Consider the following 21,462-nt stretch of genomic DNA (forward strand, 5'->3'; position numbering starts at 1 on the left):
GATTGTATGAATTTGAGAGTCTTAAGCTTTGTATGCACTGGGGATTTTTGCTGGTTCAAACCTATCAAGGACAGCCACTTGTGGAGCTGCACGTTGCACAGACAGGCAAAGCTGCTGTTTACACTAGTGGTGTTGCTCATTCTTGAAACTCAGGTAAGCTGTACTAGCACAGATTTTGGCTTTTACCACTTTACTCCGTCTACACCAAGAGTTTGCACTGATGAATCTTTCCCAATAGCTGAACATTAATGCCTGAAATCAGGGCAAATCTCCAGGGAAGACAAGCCTTTACATTTATGAAGTTGAAGGTGATAACTGCTGTCACCAAGGCATAGTGCTGACAAGAATTCCCATATAAACATTTGGTTAGGGAAAGGCAGAGTGCTGGAATAATAGGGGAGCTGAGGGTAAGGAATGATGTTCATTAGAGACTGCTATTAATGTGAAACAGCACTGGGTTAGTGCTGTAGAAATGTACCCACTGCGAATTACACTGACATCACTAAATCCACCTTAATGCTTCCTTAAATAAGATTTGAAGCCATATCCCCAAGATTTAAAATAGTCTTTTGTACGGACTAAATGTGGGACATATTGTGGCCTCAGTTTCATCCAAGCAACCCTAGAGAAGGATTAAAACACGTAATATATGTACATGGTTTAATATAACTTTTGTGTGTTGGGATCGTTCTCCTTTTCCTTTCTTACTCCCTGTTGGAATTATTATTATTTATGCTGGGTATTACCATGACACTAATTTAACCATAAATTCCTTTAGTAAATCCAAAGAGCAAACAATTACTCTAAACATGCCTACAAAGCCTAAATAATAGCAATTTACTCCAGCCAAACAGTAACAAAATATTTATAGGCATGTGATCAAAATTACTTACAGATGGGCTAAGGATGCTTAGACCCATATTGATTGACTCCCAATGTGGTCAGGCAGGTATTAGCAATGAACCCTTTAAGAGTTTACTTTTTTATACCCTTTAACAAACAAGTGATGTCACTGCGAATTATCGCACCTTAGCTAAGGCCGCTGTATGAAGTAGTTTCTCATACAGCCAATTATTTACTGCACATGTTGTTTACTGTTATTTACAGTTATTTACTGCACATGCCCAGTTAACTGTGTTTTATTTCTATTATTTCAACCCAAACTTTATCTTACTTAAGACTGGTATTTCACAGAGTCACTACAGGTTTAACACAACAACTCTTCTTTCTCATGATCTCATTCTTTTTGGTCACAGGCTTTGGGCCTATTGCTCCTGCTAATATCCTAACTCAGTTTAAAACCATAGCCCACCTAGGTCTCACGTGGGCCTATAGTCCTGCACGACCTGTTGCTCCAACCCAAACCATTTCCTCTTTCAGATTAAGAGAGAATAAAATAAACAATCATAGGGGTATCATTCCCCCCTAATTCTTTTAATAAGTAATCCATTTGCATCACATTGGAGTCTTTCAGCTGCCATTTTCTTCCCTATTATGAAGTCTTTCTCCCTGCTCCCCCTAATAACTAGTCTGCTGTTGCTCCCTCCCTTGTTCTGTGAAGCTCTGCAAAGAGTGATGCAATGTACAGACTCTTTTCCTCACCCTCACCAAGACCATATCCATGCTGTTGCTCATGCACTTATTGTTTAGCTAGCTGGAGGAGCAAGTGGAATGAAACTGGCATTGCCACCCCCACACTCTTTCACATTTCTGCTGAACTAGGAGGAAGCATTCTATACTGCTGCAGTCCAGTGAGAGATTCTCCTCAGCTGGTAGGGGTGGGCAGGGGCAGGGCAAAGGTTAAACTTCCTCCAGCACAGGTGGAGGACAGTATCCATGCTGCTCCTTTTGTACAGGACACTTTTCCTCTTGATCCAGCAGAAATAGAGTGTGAAACCAGCAAGCATCACTGGAGTTTCATTTTACTGCTTTCCCTACCAGCAAATGCTGTGTGGAGGTGTAGCAGCAGCACAAGTACGTTCCTCTGCACAAGAGACCTGTAGTGTGTGGGAAAGGGGAAATGTAGGAAATCTGTGATTCTACAAGCTATAGGTGAATATTTAACTGTTTTATTACTTTGGGATGTGTGGGAATGGCTTTTTTCATTTAGAATATGTAGATCAGTTCCCCTTCCCTTTCACCATTTCTTTCACCCTCCTGCAAAGCAATCATTTGTCATTATTAAAAATTAATATGTTGTGGCCTCCCACCCTGCCTTGAATTAGGTAAAATTATATACCAATGCTCTTTACTAAATTTTTATCTGTTAACCTGTTAATAATCGACAAAAAGTCTATTTGGAGTGAGAATTCAAAACTTACTTAGCAAAGAGGTTCTGTATCTGCATTGTACCTGTGTTCTCTTCTGATTATGTGCCACCATTTTAAGCACTGATTTTATTTTCCTAATGTGGATGTAGAAATCTCTCCTTTAAAGATGGGCTCCTCCAGTTATCATTTAGAGATAATGACATTTGCCATGATATCCCTATCTCGAAGGTTCCTTGTATCTTTGTTTAAAGTCCAGCATTTCTTTACAGAATCCAATATTTTCTGCCTAACTTCATAGGCTGTATACTAGCCTAGAGTCACAGATGCACCTCAGAGCATGCTGTGTGTGTAGTCCCTGTGCTTGAAACGAGGCTAATGTTTCAAAAATACATCTGAATGCCAGCAGTTCATGAAGTCACAGTCACAGTAGCTTAGTATAAACCAAATAATTCTTTGGATCCAACCCTGAAGTCCCTACTCAGGGCCAAATCACATGCTCCTTTATATTGAAAAACAAACAAAACAAAAACAGAACCCTCCCTCCTCTGAAAACAGCTACCAGAAGAGGGAAATTATACAAGGTTTCTCTTGCAGGTTTTCCAGCAGATCATTCCATGACAAAGTTTGTGGAATGTGCAGCTTGGGGCTATGTTATCTTTTCAACAGATTCCCTGTTGATGACCATGTGGTGGAAGGGATGGTGTGAGCAGTACATCTGGCCCTACCTTTACCAGTCTTGCAGATCAGACTCTCCCTTATATTTGGATTCCTGACCCCAGTATCTGTGGGGGATAGTGAAGATAGCTACCACCCCCAGTTCTTCTCATACACAGAAGACAGCCACAAGGAGGATCTGCAGGAAATGAGTGGGGCCTTGGGTTTTATTCACACAGAGTTTCCCTGGAAGTCGGTAGGAGTTCTGCCTGAGTAACACCTTCAAGACTGGGCCCTCTATTTGCATTTTAGAAAGCAGGGATATTGCTTTTATTATATAGAAATTGTTTAGACACAGAAAAGATTTACATCCTTCTTTTCTTCCTTCTGTATTTGTTGTATCTAAAGGAAAATCACATCTGGCTAAAACTGGTGAGATTCATAGAATTACATAATAGTATGTATAAACTGCTCTTATTTTAGAGTAGAAATGGAATAATGCATCTTGTCATGTTGTATGTATCTTTAGGTTTGGCTAACCCTAGCAGATCATTACCTACATAGTATAGCAATTGACTGGGATAAAACTATGCGCTTCACTTTCAATGACAGAAGTAATCCTGATGATGACTCCATGGGCATTCAGATTGTAAAGGTAATTGGCATTTCAGTTGATATGTTTATGTGCATAAAATACAATTTTTTAAAAATTTCTCTGTGGAAAATAAGTGTTGTTTGGGAGGTGTTGAATTTGTTTAATTTTCTGCTACTGCATTCCTAAAATTTACTTCTCCTTGGTCTGTTGATCAGGTGTTACTGTTCCTCTGGGCATTCTTGCATATTAATTGTTGAAATTAAGAAAATAATTTGTTTCAATGCTGTTGCTGTTGGTAGAAAATTCTTTTTGCCTGATTTCCACCTCCAGCGTTCCTGTTATTCAGAGAGAAGTAATGGAGAGAAAGGTTAATGAAAGGCACATTTTACTCTTGCTTTGCCAGTAATGCCATCTGCTCAGTTTGTCCCCTCCCAACACTCAGAGTTGGGCTGGGGGAGGAAATCTCTGTGAGGATCTCTTTGTGGAGGTCCTCACACATCGCCCTATTTGGAGGGGCCCATTTGCTTCTTTCAGCATCTTGTAGAAATGGTCTAATCACCTGCCTCTAAACCTTGCAGATCTCCAGGCACGTCCATGCAGAAATCCTGGACCTTTACAGTTCACTCCCTTTAAAGGTCTCCTGCCTCTGGTCCTGTGCTACCCTGGCAGCAGTTGGGAGGGCTACATGGAAAAGACGATATATATCCTGGGGCTGGATAATATTTTTACCCAAAGTCTGTGGAGCTGGTTGGGAGACAGCCCCTCTGGCCCACCCAGTCTCCAGTCCTTCCCCAGTTCATATCTCTGGCTCTGTGAAGAAGCCTGAGGGGAGTGGTGCCAGGGAGGAAGTTAAGTCCTCTTTTCCACTCGGGAGAGTGGGGAGATCTGCGTATGGAGGGGACCCTCTATGCAGAGATGTAGGGGGCACAATATGAGCCTGTATTGAAGAGAGAATTTTTGCAAAATACTTGTTTGTTTGCATCTACTAGCAGAGATACAACCAGCTGTTATAGGGTAATTCATCTTTTCCTTCAGTAAATTACATTTGTCTACATTCAATTGTCCACTGTACTGTCAGTCATGTAAAATTTATAGCTCAGAGTTGTTTTAGTTGTGTTTGTAAAGAAACTTTCTAGACCTCCTAGAGATGATGTAATGTTCTGATATGTATGTAAAGTGATGTTTGTTTGCTCGCTTGAGAATCATACTTGCTGAATTAATAATGGTTTAGCAAATTTCTGATTAAGGTTTTGGTGGACTTTTGTATTCTATAAATAAAATATTTGCTGGTATCCAACTGTGCTATGATGTAATAAGTTGACCGTATTGTCACGTAGCCTACAATAGTGAAATAGCCTTCACTCTGTATGTGTTTCAGTTGTTGTATCATTTCTTTTTAAAATAAGAGCCAGTTTTGGGAAGAGAATATCATAGTTCAAATTATGGTTTTACATAGCTCTAGTGTCTTGCAGATTAGTCTGTTTTACATTGATCATTTCATGAAAATAATATCTTCTAAATTCCATCTTTGCTTTAGCACCAGTATACCTAAGTGATGATGCTTACATTTCTGAATATTTGTTTGAAAAACACTACCCAGCTTGGTAACACTAAATTATAGATATTGCCTGTACAGTGCCTTATTAAACATTTAAAAGTGCTGTACATGTTTGTGCCTTTCACTCACGAATGAATTACAACCTCCAGAACAATGTGTTTTTTGCTGTCATAAAAAATAAGGAATCTGGCAATATTTTTGCAATTTGATGTTAATTATTCCTGTTTTCTCTTTGCATGTCAAAAAAGATGTTGGCTTTATTCATTTGCTAACACAAAGTGCAATTACAAAGAATGCACTGTTAACGTCTAAAGGACTAATGGTTTGCTCAAGCACAGTGTTAAAAAGAGTCTTTAGAAAATAGTATGTATGCCAGCATAAAATTTATATTCAGCTCTAGATCTGAACTTGAAATTGTAGCTGCTAATTTCAATGTTAGTTGCCTACAACCACCCAGTTTAGTACCTTGCTCCATACTTTATAGTGGCAACAAATCACGATATTCCATTGACTAAAATTCACTTTGTAATTCTTTCTCTATGCAGAGAAGTGTTTGAAAAAAGGAGATATGTAATATTTCTCTTTTAGGCTTCTGGTTAAGATATAGGTACAACTTTCTTTTAACACTTTTTTCTGGATTTCATAATTTTTCAGAAGTAAACAACACTTTACAAATGAGAATGTTTGTTTGTTTTAAAAATAATTTTGCAGCTATTTATGTTTTATCTCTTTAAAGATAGCTTGTAACCTTATTGATATTTCAGGGACAGTCAGATACCGGCATACTTTTGTTAATTTATTTATCTAGGACAGTTTCAGATGCACCATCTGGTTTACAGAGTGATCGTCTTTACACCCAATTTTCCTGCTCTGTTGATCGGGATCAAGGAGGTCAAGTGAGCTGGTGGCTCAGTTCCTGCTAGAACTCAGGGCTTTCCTGGATACCAGCCCTTTGCTCAAGCGATGTCATTCCTTCAATAAGCTAAACATTTTAAAATAAAAATTTATCTCTTCGAACAGTGGGAACATAAGTGTGTGTGTGTGTGTGTTTGGCAGGAAGGGGGAGACAAGAAGTAAAGGAGTCGAATAGAAGAACATCTCAAATATCTTTCCTATTTTAGGATCTTCACCGAACTGGTTGCAGTTCTTACTGTGGCCAGGAGGCAGAGCAGGACCGAGTTGTGTTGAAACGAGTTCTGCTGGCTTATGCTAGATGGAACAAATCAGTTGGATATTGCCAAGGCTTTAATATACTAGCTGCTCTCATCTTAGAAGTAATGGAAGGCAATGAAGGGGATGCCCTGAAAGTGAGTAAAACCACGTGCTGTGTTTCTAACCCTTGTGATAGTGAGGATTACCTTTAAAAGGTGAACTTAGTGTAAACAATACATAAGTTTGCAGACAGCCTAAAACAGCAGCTCACAGAGAACTGATCTGTCTCAATGGGTCATTTTAAATGTCACCCCTGTTAACATCCTCTGATGACCATTTTTGCAAAAATACCCAGATAATGGGTAAAATCCTAGCCTCAGTGAAGTCAGTGGCAAAATTCCCATTGGCTTCAGTGGGGCCAGAATTTCAGCCAATCCCAAAGTGCCCCCAAAGCACCAACTGGCCCTTTTCCCAGCAACCCAAGCTTCCGACTTCCCTTGACAACTACTGTGATGAATTTGTGTGATGTCAGTCCAAAAATCTGCAGCACTTTGAAATAAAGTCTGAGATCAGCATGAAGTAGAATTGAATATCGAAATAATTATCCTTGGTGCTGTTGTACTGAGTGTATTACTCATTTTCATGTTTAATTGTTTAAAACCCTCCCATCTTAATTTAAAGCTGCTGCTGCTGCTATATTTCCAGAGTGCCACAGAATCCAGAGTCCAAGCCACAGAACTGAGGCCTGCCTTGCTACAGGGCACCAGGACCAAGATTTGCCAGTGTTATGCATGATCTTCTTAAAGTGCAGTTTGTTCATGTAAATGAGGAGTTTACTGTGGGGGTTGAATTGTTAAAGATCATGACTCTCTCAGATACTGAGGTGTTTACCTTGCTCTAGGTATTATTATATAGATATTTAAGTCTTAGAAACTGTGGGCAGAATAACAGCTCTCAGAGTCAAAGTCCAGCATGTATACATTTCTAGATAGATATCTGATATGTTGCTTTATTATAGAGAGAGAATTGTAACATTAGGAGAATATTAGAATAGTTCCACTATATATCATGGAGTAAAATTTGCCTTGTATAATTTTATCCCCACATAATTGCCTTGTGTGGTTGCCTAAATAATTTACAATTATAATTGCTTTTATTTTATGACAACCACATGTTCTCCAGTTTATTAAAGGAGCAGTTCCAAAGACATGTCACTAATTAAAGTAAGCACGTTAATGTTAAATCTCCAGTTCAATAGGATAGAACCTGCTTATAAATTCAGTAAATGAAATTAACCTAACTGAAGTAGAAATGGATATGGTAGATGAGTGCCATAGTTTGTGTGAAAAAAGCAATCACACGTGATTCATCTAGTTTAAAAAAAATACTAAAGAGATTTTATAAAAACAGATTAAACAACAGATTGGCATGGGGAAGAAATTACAGAATTGAACACCAGTGAGAAATATCCCAATTGCTGAAAAATGTACCACAGGATGCTAATAAAGTACATCATCTATTTTAAAAAAATCCCACTCTTAAACACTTTTGATGGCAATGAAGTAGTCAGAAGTGAATATTTAAGGCTTATAAAAAGCTTTGTTTTCTTTCTAGCTCTCTGTTTCATGTCTGGAGTATTTTAAAGCAGGAGTCAACAACCTTTCAGAAGTGATGTGCCGAGTCTTCATTTATTCACTCTAATTCAAGGTCTTATGTGCCAGTAATACATTTTTATAAGGTCTCTTTCTATATGTCTATAATATATAACTAAACTATTGTTGTATGTAAAGTAAATAAGGCTTTTAAAATGTTTAAGAAACTTCATTTAAAATTAAATTAAAATGCAGAGCCCCCCAGGCCGGTGGCCAGGACCTGGGCAGTGTGAGTGCCACTGAAAATCAGCTGGCGTGCCGCATTCGGCACCCGTGCCATAGGTTGCCTACTCCTGATTTAAAGCAATATCCATCATGGAAATAGAACCCATTGTGCATGTGGTTTTGTTAAATATAGTGCTTTACAACTGAAGTAATAAGAAATTAGCAGAACTGCAAAGATATTTATTACAGTTCTAATTAATGTTAGATTACTTGTTCCAAAGGCTTGGGAACAGGATAAAGAAATAAGGCACAGTTTTTTTTTTTCACAAGGGAGAAAAAAATCCTAATGCAAACAGAAGACTGATAAAAGTATTTTGAGAAATAAAGGACTCTTAATTATATTGCAAAGAAAGAGTAGAGGTAGTTCTGAGAATCATGCAGACAAAAATAATGCATTGCTGCAAAATAAATATCATGCTTATTTGCATATAGCACTTTTTTTCTACTAATTCTATGAAATCCATAGAAGTGTAAAAATTTCTAATGCTTAAAAAGTCACAGGCAGGGAAGACACAGTCATTCAGTGCAAAAACATCTTGTATGTAAATTGCAGGGGCAGGTGTTACATCAGTGCTCTAAATACTTGCATATAACAATTTCCATTGAGATGGTAGCAATCATATTTGTCTCATTTTATGATCCTTAAATATTTCACCATAATCAGTTGGTGAATTATTGTCAATATAGTTGCCTTCTTTGTATAATTAAACATATTTGTTGAACTGCACATTGTTATATTGCTCAGTTTATTACTTGTATAATGATAAGATGAAATGCAATGTACAATAATGCATCACATCAGCTAAAATGCAGGAAGAGCATTCTAAAAAGCAGCATCACATACATTGCCAGTAATTTAGATGCTGACTTGGATAGCAAGTCTTCCATCTGTGACATTTAAACAGCACAGACTTAGTGGATTTAAGAATTTCCTGAATAATTCAGAGCATCTCACTAGCACATACAACAACAGAAGTATCAAAAATTGGCTTTGATTAATAGAATATTACTTCAATTATTGTGCGGTGTGGTTTCTATTAGTCTTTTACATCCTGTTATTTTTTGAAGTTATCCAGACTCCTCCATTAGCAGTGCATGCTGCTGTTAAAGAGTTGACACTTAAGACCCAATCCTACAGGTGCTCTGCACCTGGAATGTTTACGGATCCTTATAGCAGGGCCAGCTTTAGGCACCAGCATTCCAAGCATGTGCTTGGGGCAGCATTCCGGCTCTTTAGAGTAGCACTTTTCAAGGGGCGGCACTCTGTTTTTGTTTTTTTGTTAGTTTTTTGCTTGAGGTGACAAAAAACCTGGAGCTGGTCCTGCTTAAAGTAATGTTGCCTTCTTGAATTAAACATCAGACACCTAAGGCACATCTTGCCAGGGTGTGTAAGCTATAGCTCAATGGAACAGAACATTTTAGTGCATTTTACATTTTAGAATAAGAGTTTTTGCTATTCCTGGAAGATCATTTGTTCTCTCCTTATCAATCCTAAATGATTGACTGATCTTTTTCTCATTTTCTTACAGATCATGATTTACCTAATCGATAAAGTACTTCCTGATAGCTATTTTGTCAATAATCTTCGTGCATTGTCTGTGGATATGGCTGTTTTCCGAGATCTTTTAAGAATGAAACTTCCTGAACTGTCCCAGCACTTGGATACACTTCAGAGGGCTGCAAACAGGGAAAGTAGAGGTGGGTTCACAAAAACGGTGTTAAATTATTTTCATATTTGCCTCGTTGAGCATCATTTTTAAAAAACACAGTGGTTTAAATATGTATATCTTAAAACTTTGAGAACAACAGCATTTTTTAAAATTGTGTAAGGATACAGTTGACCTTTTACTAATTGATTAACATAGTTAACACGAGAGGAAATTGTTCTTATACTGGTAACCGTATCTTGAACCAACAGCTCTTTCAGATGAAGCAAATGAGGAGATACTTTAGCCCCATAAGTAGCTGTGGACAGAATTGGGTTGACTGCCATAAATTATGTATCTGACAATACTACATCACATAGCATAGTACAGTGGATGTCCTGGAAAGTTCTGTGCATAATTGCATGGCCTTTGATGTCCTCTTCAGTTTCTTGGTGGAATCTGTATTTGAATTATGTTATTCTTATGGGAAGACTGATTCATGGCAGTAGATCATGTCTGGTTGTTACTTTTCTGGTTAGCTGCCTAGTGACACAGGGTGTAAAATGTCCTTGAATCTGAGAGCTGATCTTTGTTCTCTGAAAATGGCTCTGCACCCTGAGCTCTAAGGCTTAACACTCCTCAAAACGTTCTTTACTTAACAAGATTTAATTTTTTGTTGTTCTACAATTGAATGCCCCTTAAGTTCCAAACCTGAACATTACGACAGCCCTGTAAAGAGTGAATCTTCTAGGAGATAGTCTTGTGGGGCCTGAATAGTATAAAAACAGATAAACAAAAAGCCTTTAATTCATGTTTGCTGGCTCGGTGATCAAGTAATTTTGGAGGGTGATGGGGAGTGTTGCTGATCTCCTATAAATCAGTCCACACTACCAAAATCCATGAAACACGCTCCAAGCACCAGAAAGTAAAACTTCAGAATTCCAAACTGAAGGATTAATTATTTTCTGAAAGTGCTAACAAACCAAAAGGAAAACCAAATACATTACAGCTGTATCTGCTGAGGCAGGACACTAGGATTTTAATACAATAGACAGGACTTAAAAGAACGATTCCCCATTGGGCAAGTAGGAGGTTTTTTTTGTTTGGTGTTTTTTTGGTTTTTTTTGGACAATTGTCATCAACTTCTGCAGAATTTGAGTTTTATTTTTAAAAAAATCTAGCTGTTGTGATTGCAGGATACAATAAAAAACCCTCCTTCCAAATATGAAATGGGTTTTAATTAAGTGGTGCTACCTTCTGGGATCTACAGACATCACCAGCACCTCTGCTGCTGCTCAGGCCATGTCTACACTACCACTTATGTCAGCAAAACTTATGTTGTTCAGGGGTATGAAAAAAACTCACCCCTGAGCAACATAAATTTCGCTGGCATAAGTGGTAGTGCGCACAGCACTATGTCAGCAGGAGAGCTTTTCCTGCCAACATCGCTACCACTGCTTGTTGGAGGTGGTTTAATTATGTCAACGGGAGAACTCTTTTCTATCAGCAGAGAGTGGCCACATGGGAGATCTTACAGCAACGCAGCTGCATCAGTACAGCTGTGCCACTATAAGGTCTCTAGTGTAGGCATAGTCTCAGTTTTCCTACACTGCAGCAGAGTGTTTTGACATGTTACTTTTCACTTCTGTTGTTCAGAACCCTGTAAACAGCTGCAGATGGGGAAAGTTTTGAGCAGCAGCGGAGGCCCTGGAACTATTGGCAGTCTTCAGAATGCAGCACTGCACCAGTTCACACAACATTATAAAGTAACTTTGGGGAATAATGAATTGTGAATGACTTGCTATCTTAATTTTTCCATTTTAGGAGGCTATGAACCCCCGCTTACCAATGTCTTCACAATGCAATGGTTCCTGACCCTCTTTGCTACATGCCTTCCTAATCATACAGTTTTAAAGATCTGGGATTCTGTATTCTTTGAAGGTTCTGAAGTTATACTGAGAGTAGCGCTGGCTATCTGGGCAAAGTTAGGCGAGTAAGTGACTTTTCTTCCTTTTTGTGCAATGCATGCAAGATATATGGTTTTAATACGTGTTATTTTTCTGATGTGAAAATTCCAGATATAAACAAGAATGGCCTTGCAATATAGCATTCTATAAAATGTACTCTAGGAAACCATCTGCCAATGGCAGAAAGAAGGGCGGGATGACTTATTGGTCTTCACCCTATCACATTTCTATATTTAATTACATAGCATATATAATATGTATGTTCAGATGTTGGGTCTGATTCTGTAAGCCCACTGCACACACAATTCTAGGTGAAATTAATGGGAGTTCTGTGCATAGAGGCTCCTTGTCTGTACTAGATGAAAGGCACATTAGATTCACAGGCCGTAGGACTTCTCTGAATTAATTCTCGTTTGTTTAGAGCATATCTTTTAGAAAAAAACACTCAATCTTGATTTTAAAGTTGCCAATGATGGAGAATCCACCACAATTCTTGGTAGATTGTTCCAATGGTTAATTACTCTCCCTGTTAAAATTTGTGCCTATTTTCAGGAAGAAACATATGTTGCTAAAGTGTAGTTACAGTAGTGCTCAGCTCATTACAAGCCTCAATCTATTCTTCTGTACAATGCATTGCCTGATGAATGGGTGTTAACCAACAAGTTTTCTAGAAACTATCTGTGGAAGCAATTGCTTTAAAGAACATTTTTAACCAAGATTTTATTAAGGATAATGTGTAGGTGCTAAGAAATCTACATCATGCAAGCTGTCTCATTTTGTAAGGGAACAATCACCGAATACAAATCTAAGTGTGTTTTTTTTTAAAAGAATACTTGGAATGGAATGACTTTTCTGAACTACTACTTTTGTCACTGCAAATATTTACATTCCAAACAGAGGGTCAAATCCCTGTGGAGTTAATGAGAGTTTTGTCACTGACTTCATTGTGAAATGTGAGCAGGAGCGGCCAAGTATCTACTAGTGTCAGCTGGAAAACTCTGTTGGATTGAGCAGCTGCATTCAATCTTTTCCTCTGATACCCAGCAATGCCTACCTTCCTAACAACAAAACTTTTCCTTTAATATAAAATTAAAATATTAAAGATATTGACAAAATGTTTATGCAGCAGTATCCCAAGAGATCTTCTAAATTTGCAAAATAAATTACCGCTTAAAACTTCAGCACCACAGGCAAGTGCTTTTGTATTATATTTGGTTTTGTATCTTGCATGTTTAATCTGAAAAATACTTACTTTTTTTTGTAACTTGCAAATGGTGAATAATTAGCTAAGACCTGTTCTTACTCAGGCTTTATTTATGAATTGAGCTGTTTACATTTAGAATAAACTAGACATAGGATTATTATTATTTCGCATTATGTTATCTACAGACAATGGGCCCAGTCCCACAGGACCTCTGTGCATAGACTTCCCACTTCACCTGGAATTCTAGAGGCCTCAGTCAGGATTAGAGCCCCATCTTGCTAGGTGGAAGTAGGTTGTGATGAGGGACTTCTGGGCTAGTTTGGGCAGGGTGTTCCAACTGTAAGGGGCAGCATGGAACAAAGCTCAACGGTACTCGAGGGAGAAACAGTCAAATAGGCAAGAGATTCTGCCTAAATAGGAGTAGAAAGGATTGGGAGAATAAGATACTAATACGCAAGGAGGAGCTATATTGTGACAGGCCTTAAAGGTAAGGACCAGAAGCTTGTATTTGATGTACTGGAGGAGGAGCAAGTGAAAGACTCAAAGACAGAAGTGACATAGTCAGAATGATGGACCAAGAAAATGATATTAACAGCAACATTTTGAGTGGACATAAAGAAAATGAAGTAGGTGTCATGAAGGCCCAAAGAGGGGAGTGTGCAGTAGCTGAGACAGGAGATGATGAGGACTTGGATGAGTTCTCTTTGGGTAGATAAAGAGATGGAGGAACAAACTGTAAGATTTTGGCCTGGCCTGGACATTAAGTTACAGTTGCCAGCCAGGAGGAGATGTCAGAGTGGTAGGCTGCAATGCAGGACTGACAAGTAGTTGAAAGGCAGATTTGAGAGTCATCAGCACAGATGTGGTAGTTGAAGCTGTTTGAGAAAATGAGGTCACCTAGAGAAGAGGCATGAGGGAGAAGAGAAGTGGGCTAAGGACAGAATTCTGTGGGACTTCCACAGAAATAGATACTGAAGTGACCAGAGATATAAGAGGAGAAGTAGGAAAGGACAGAGTCACAGAATCCAAATGACCAGATTTCAAGAAGGAGATTCTGAGCATCCGTGTCAGAGGCAGCCAAGAGTTGAAAGAGAGTGAGGTTCTGAGACTTGGCTGAAGAGGGATTGTTAGTGATTTTTATTTCAGTAGTATGTAGAGAGAGAGGAAATTAGATTGTAATAGATCAGGGTTGGAGCTGGAGGAGAGGAACTTGAGGCCACGATTGTAGATGTGTGACATTCAGTGAATCTAGAGGTGAAAGGGAGAAAAGAGATGGAGTGTTAGTTGGAGAAGGAGGTGCTTTTACTTAGGATGGAGGAGACCATAACATATTTGTGTTCTGAGGGAAAGGAACCTAATGAGAGTGAGAGGTTAAGGAGAAAGGGGTGGTATGGAGAATGGGCAAAAGGAATATCATGAGGCAGGAGGAGATGGGTTGACAGGAGCAGGTGAAGGGTTAGAGAAGGAAGGGAGGCAAGAAACTTCAGTGTCACTGATAAGGGAGGAGGATAAAACACATGCAGTTTTCCTTGGAAGAAGAGAACATATTCTTTTCCCTTCCCATGAGGTAGGTGTTATCTGGAAGGCAATTTTTAATAGATTACCACTCTCAGTAACAGTATACTATAGTCACAATTCTATTTATGATCTTATCTTTGACAGTTTTAGCCCACTTCTGCAATCTAGTTTCAAATGATCTTTCACAAATTAATTTCTTTTGAAATAATGCAGAGACTCATGATGATCTGCTTTTGTCTAAAATGAATTAATTTGTAAATGTGTAGGACTGCTGCCCTAAGCTCCGTGATGGATTGCAGAGATTGGTGCTTCTCATTGGAAGTATAATTATACATTTAACCCATAGTTGTAGTTGTTGTTATAGTAAGAATTGGTCAACCCTGTAAGGTAGGCAGGGGATGTCTTATCCCTACTTTATAGATTGGGAAACTGAAATAAGTGAAATGACTTTTCCCCAAGAGCACAGGCAGGTTTCCAATCTTGTATTTAATCCCTTAGACTATAACTGTCTCTCTCCTTTCTCTTTGAGAATTTTTCACTTTCTAGTAGTAGTAATAACAACAAAAGAAATGTCTGGAAATAAAAGTGAGTAATGTCAGCCTTTTGCATTCAAGTCTTCATGAGCTCATGGAGGTGCTGTTTTGGAGGAAATGGAGCACTGCTTTTCTGATCTCTGATCTTGTACATACATAGATCAACGTCAGATACAAACTGTCAGAATCAAGTATTTGGAAACCGAAGTAGCTGTTAAGCCTTGCTATAATATCACATGCATGTACTGAACGTGTACTTATGAACACTGTATGAAAAATTTACTGTCTTTATTCTTTTGTACTGATCGGCCTTCATTTCAGCTAACATGTCTTGACATTTCAGTTAGAAGTAGCAGCTCCAGAGTCCTATGACAACTCCTGAACTTAGACACCCACAGTAGGTGACTCAGGTTTTCTTTCTATACTCATTCTCCTTTATAGAAGGCAGGCTATAATGTTTTCGGTGGCTGCTGGAAGTCACAGATGATCTTGGAAAGATTCATTTGTTGTAATTCCAGGAATACCACTCCATAAGTGATTTCTTCCTCCTGCTCAACAATGTAGAAAGAAAAAATGTGAAGGTCAAGGCAGTAAAGATTCTCCTTCATATCAGAAGGAGCGCTACATACAACTCCTATGTAAACAAATAAGAAGATACCTGGAGTTCTTTGCTGAGCCAGGAGGCAGAAAAAGTCTTGTTGTTGTTAGAAATGAAAAGAAGTCATTCAAAGTGGGATCTATTGTCAGTGAACTAAATTCCTAGACAGACTGGCTCAGTAGGAATTCTGTCACTGACCAATTGGAGCTGGATCAGCAGATGTTCAATAGCATGTTATCCAGATGAGCACTTTCTCAAATTAGACTCCTTTGCCTCGAGCCACAACATGCAACTTCTGTTCTGCTTGAAAGTGTGGCTACATTGCACCTCTTGTAAACATCCCTGGTGCGTGTCAGGCCCCTAGAGCTTACTCTTCCCCTGGATCTTCTCGTTGTCCTTGGCCAATTCCCTTCCTCTCAAGGGAGTGACTGAAGAGCTCCTTCTTGCAGCCTCTTCCTGCTCTCACTTCTTGGCCTTATACTCCTATCCCAGCTCTTCCCCCACACTGGGCTTCATCTGCAATCAGTGCTTATCAAGCTCTGTTTTCCCTCCAGGTGCAGCATATAAGATGAATTGGTCCCTTCTGGTCCACATTAACCCACTCCAGACTTGTGTGGGGTGGATACCCCACCATACCTTTTCTGTCTCTTGGGGAGGTGGATTCACTGTACTGAGGGGAGAAGCGCTCTTGTCGGCTTAGGAGCATCTTCACTAAAGCGCTACGGCGGCACAGCTGCACCGGTGTAGCTGCGCTGCTATAGCGCTGTTCATAGACGAGCCCTATAAGACTGAAATTTAGTGAGTGTGTCTATATTCTTTAGAAAGCCAGGGAAGTCTATACTATAGCCAGCTTGTTAAGGGCATTTGTAAAAGTCCTCTTTGTTTGTTTGTTTAACTTTGACATGGTTAAAGGTAATATAAAATAAACTAAACTTAGTAGAAACAGTGCCTAAGATTTTAAAAAATGACTAGTGATTTTGGGTGTCCAATTTGAGAAACCTGACAAAGGGCCTGCGTTCCAGAAAGCATTGTGCACCTGCCCTTAGAAAATCAGGCCCTTTCAGGGTGTGTTGAGTTAAGCATCCAAAATCACTGGTCACTTATGAAAATATTCGCCTATAACTATTTTTTTGATGTTGTCTTGGTGACTTAAATCCACATATTCATGTTCTTTTCTCTTCATATTTCTGTTAAGTGTATTTCTACCTTTCTTTCCACGTAATTTCTCTCACACAGGAAGAATACATCTCCCATTTACACAACAGGTATATAATGTCTGGGAGAGCTGCTGTCTCTGCAGGGGACTTACACTGCTTAAGGTGATTTGGTCCTGACTGCGTATACTAAGTGAGCCTGAAAATCTGCTCCCTGGCACCTTTGGTTTCTACTGCTGTAATTACAGCAACACTTGGATCTAGTCACAGGCCTGACTCATCTTCTGCCATTAAAATATAAAGCTTTCTATACAGTATGTGCTGCTGTGCTGACAAAGTGCAGGTCTGTGGAACTTCAAAAATAAAAAATGTAATCCTTATAGCCTTCACACCTGTAACATTCAACAACTTTCCATATAACATGTGTAGAGCCCTACCAAGTTCAGGGCCATGAAAAACACATCACGGCCCATGAAATCTGGTTTCCCCCTGTGAAATCACATCTCGTGTGTGCTTTTACCCTATACTATACAGATTTCACAGGGGAGACCAATGTTTCTCAAATTGAGGGTCCTGACCCAAAAGGGAGTTGCAGGGGGGGTATAAGGTTATTTTCGGGGGTCACAGTATTTCCACCCTCACTTCTGCGCTGCCTTAAGAGCTGCATGGCTGGAGAGTGGCAGCTGTTGGCTGGGCGCCCAGCTCTGAAAGAGGCATCCCCCTAGCAGCAGGGCAGAAGTAAGGGTGACAATACCATACCATGCCACCCTTCTGCATTGCTGCCTTCAGAGCAGGGTGGCCAGAGAGGGGAGGCTGCTGACTGAGGGCCCAGCTCTGCAGGCAGCAGCACAGAAGTAAGGGTGGCGATATCATACCATGCCATCCTTATTTCTGCGCTGCTGCTGGTGGTGGCTCTGCCTTCAGAGATGGACTCCCTCCCAGCCAGCCGCTGCCGCTTTCCAGCTGCCCAACTCTGAAGGCAGCGCTGCCGCCAGCAGCAGCACAGAAGTAAGGGTAGCAGTACCGCAACTTCCTCTACAATAACCTTGTGACCCCCCTCCCCAACTTATTGTTGGATCAGGACCCCCTACAATTACAACACCATTAAATTTCAGATTTAAATAGCTGAAATCATGAAATTTATTATTTTTAAAATCCTATGACTGTGAAATTGATCAAAATGGACTGTGAATTTGATAGGGCCCTAAGAGTGTGTAACACTAGTGAGGGCTGATTACAGCACTGCAGATTTTTCTTTTCCACTCCATACTATTCACAGTGTTTAGACTGAATTTACAAAAATAATCTCCCTACCAAAAATACCCTGTTTCTCTGCTCTGCTACTAGACTCTGGCAGCCATTCCTAGCATATCAAGGGTTTCATATGTTAATCCGTATTTGAATTCCTGACATGCACTAACACAGAGTGAGAGTGGCCTACTCTCTCAGTATTGTGAACTGTGCACACTCATCCCTCTTATCATATAGAACTTCTTGTGATCTGCTGATTTTTATAATGGTGGTTTTCTTTGCAATAAACCAAAGGTTTTAAGTCAGTAATATAGGGGATGTTCTGTATGATTACCCTACAGAGAATACAGTTCACTTTGAAATGTAAAATTAGTTTAGTTTAGATCACAGAAAAATTTGTGTTCTGATACAGGCAGATTGAATGCTGTGAAACTGCAGATGAATTCTACAGTACTATGGGCAAACTAACCCAGGAGATGCTGGAAGACAGTCTGATTGACAGCAATGAACTCATGCAGGTTAGTAAGCAACGCTTAATGATTTTATTCTTGTTTGTGTATTTGTATATTGTCAACAGTCTTCAGCTTCCTGGGTCTAAAGGATGAAATTTTTGTTAAAATGTTATTTCAAGAAGAAAAATTAAGGTAACACCCTAGTGTCAAACTAACCTGTCAGTGGAGCAGATACATAAACATTATCAGTGGTCAAAGCTAAAATACCACTCAATTGTAAGTTAGATGTGGAAAACAGCTAGACCTCATTTGACAAGGAGGTGCCAGTCAATTGCTTTCTGCAGTGTCGACAATTAAATATTTGTGCATTACACTCAGTGGGATTATCTAAATTATGAGTTATATAATGCTCTCTGTATTTTATTTCTAATTTTTCTGTCTTACATTATATTCATTACAATGTAATCTTTGTATTCAGTAGACTTTGTGGGTGGCTGACTGCTCATCAACTGAAAAAAAAAATCCCTCTGTTTAAAATAAATAAATAAATAAAATCCATTGAACTGTTAGTTGTGAATTATAAACAAAATGTAGATGATTGCTCTAATTACCTTCTTAAACTTCAAGTCATTGAATGATAAACAGAAACCTAAAGTGTGTTTTTTAAAAAAGGCCTTTCGTATTGCAGGTGCAGTTTTACACTTGCAGTTCAAGCACTAAATTGCAGACACCTTTTTTCTTACCCCTGCAGTTGCACTCATTTAGAAGCCTAAGTACCTGTGTGCACTCATAAACGTGGGAGCTAGGGGCTTGATCCTACACTCATTTAACTCAGTGGCAAAGCTCCTATTGACTTTAATGATACTGGATCAGGGCCTCAGTGACTAAATAGGTGCAGTTATGGGACTGAATAATTCAACTGTAATACTGGAGGCTGTGTTGAGGCTTAACTTAAAAGTTCTGGTTCTAAATATCTTAAATTAGATTGTCTCAAAATAAGAAGCCTATGGTAAATTTTTGTCACTCTCTAACCAGTGCACTCATTTGGAGAGTTCTTCTTGACTATACAGTAGAATCATCTTTCAAACTCCAAGTTAGTGTTGAAGCAGAGAATTACTGTAACGATATGTAATCTTGAACAATTTGCCTTCCTTTTTTCCTTGTGAAAGTGTTAGAGATGGAGGAGGTGAATAATTTGGCTTCAGTGTCCTTTTAAAAAAAAAAAGTGATAATTTACTATCTGAATTGCCACCATATATTTCTAAATAGATTTTACAGATCCTCTCAACATAAGTCAAATACTGAAGAGGAAATGATGAATGCCAGTTCAAGCTGTTGCTTTCTCTGTATTCATTATGTCTCAATTCTGGGCTTGATGTGCAGTACAAAATCGAGATGTGGCATGTGTCACAAAAATAACGGTGGACCTGAAGTGGGTAGAGTGACTCATAGCAACAGATTTTTCTTTTCCTTTCTGTTTGTGCGTAACAGAAAACAAACCACAGGTAACTAGACTTAAGGGAAAGGAAGGGATGGTAGAGTCTTTTAACTGTTGTAATTATTAATGGTATTCTCCCTTTATATTTAACTTACTTAATAATTTCTTCTGATCTCAGCTAAAGTGGTAAACAGTGTGAAGTGTATACTTGTGTTGCACTGATAACCATTAGGAAAGGCTAATGTTGTAGCGTCTCCCAGCAAGGCTCTAATACTTTTCCCTTCAAAAGTGTAAATAGTATGTTTAATTTTCCCATGACCTATTAAAGAAAGCATACCTGGTCTTATGTCTCAATGCACTTGTTGAACTATTTTTTCTCTAAACAGAAGAAGAAATGGAAAACAATAGTAAACCAATGCACTGGCACCTGTATGGTGCATACCATTGCAATGGATGCCAAATCATCAGCGTTGAGCCCGCCCAATGGCAGCAGTGAGGAGAGCAGTGCTGGCTGCCTCACCGCCTGCTCAGGTTTGGCCCTGTGGCCTCTCCATCATGACAGGGGGACCATGGGACCAAATCTGAGTGAGTGGTGGTGTGACCTGGTACAGGAGGTTGCAGCACCACTCAGCTTTGGCCCCAGGGCCCCTCCATCAGGATGGGGTTGGGGTTTACAGTGCCAAAACTGAGTGGCATTGCAACTTGCTCAGTGCTGCTCAGGTTTGGACAGAGGGCTGCAGGGCCAAACCTGAGTGGCAGTGAAGTGGCCAGTGCTGCCCTTCCTTGCCGTTGTTATGAGGCCAGTTCCCGCAACAGGGGCTCCCCCATCACCTCTGGGGCCTGCCCAGCTTCACTCCTCCTCTTCCAGTAGCCAGTGTCCCCTCTGCTCTGCCCACAGAACTCGCTCTGTGACAGCTTCAGGAGCGGTGGTATATACCCACAAAGGGGAGCCTGCCAGGAGAGGTGGTGGGAGTCCTGGGCTGTTCTCTGTGGAAATTTTTTTGCAGGCGTTCCTGAACCAGTGTATTGAAAGGACCAAGAATGTTAACTAGAATCAATGTTGCAGGTTGTTTTCAGCATCTTCAAAAGAATCAGCCAGAAGTATGTTTGAGAGTGATGCTCCTACATTCTTGACAGGTGTTTTACAAAATTGAAAATATAGTGAACACCAGTCTAACAAATGTTGAGGGTTGGTTTTTTGACGGGGGGAGAAGGGAAAGGTCGGGCTATAGTACTGTAATCCGTTTGGTTTTCCCAGTCATTTCAGTAAGGACAGCCATTCTCTGCACCTACTATTCCAGTGGCTCTCAACCTTTCCAGACTACTGTACCCCTCTCAGGAGTCTGATTAGTCTTGCATGCCCCAAATTTCACCTTAAAAATGACTTGCTTACAAAATCAGACATAAAAATACAAAAGTGTCAGAGCACTATTACTGAAAAATTGCCTACTTTCTCATTTTTACCATATAATAAAATAAATGGTAATGTAAGTAGTGTACTTAGATTTCAGTGTATAGTATATAGAGCACTATAAACGAGTAATTGTATGAAATTTTAGTTTGTATTGGTTTCAGTAATGCTTTTTATGTAGCCT

General features: G+C 39.4%; 1 protein-coding gene across 7 annotated transcripts in view; it reads left to right on the forward strand.

The window, feature by feature from the left end:
- TBC1D30 (TBC1 domain family member 30) overlaps nucleotides 1–21,462 on the forward strand; it is a 104,085-nt gene that overhangs the window by 58,606 nt on the left and 24,017 nt on the right. For 6 of the 7 annotated variants that reach the window (XM_050923444.1, XM_050923455.1, XM_050923477.1 and 3 more), the window contains 5 exons: nucleotides 3,454–3,579; nucleotides 6,199–6,384; nucleotides 9,636–9,804; nucleotides 11,577–11,745; nucleotides 18,390–18,495. In XM_050923444.1, coding sequence (XP_050779401.1) covers nucleotides 3,454–3,579; nucleotides 6,199–6,384; nucleotides 9,636–9,804; nucleotides 11,577–11,745; nucleotides 18,390–18,495 — 756 coding nt within the window. The remainder of the gene's footprint in view (nucleotides 1–3,453; nucleotides 3,580–6,198; nucleotides 6,385–9,635; nucleotides 9,805–11,576; nucleotides 11,746–18,389; nucleotides 18,496–21,462) is intronic. The other variant, XM_050923466.1, reaches the window with a different exon arrangement.

This window comes from Gopherus flavomarginatus, chromosome 1, assembly GCF_025201925.1.
Source record: "Gopherus flavomarginatus isolate rGopFla2 chromosome 1, rGopFla2.mat.asm, whole genome shotgun sequence".
Classification (NCBI taxonomy): domain Eukaryota; kingdom Metazoa; phylum Chordata; order Testudines; family Testudinidae; genus Gopherus; species Gopherus flavomarginatus.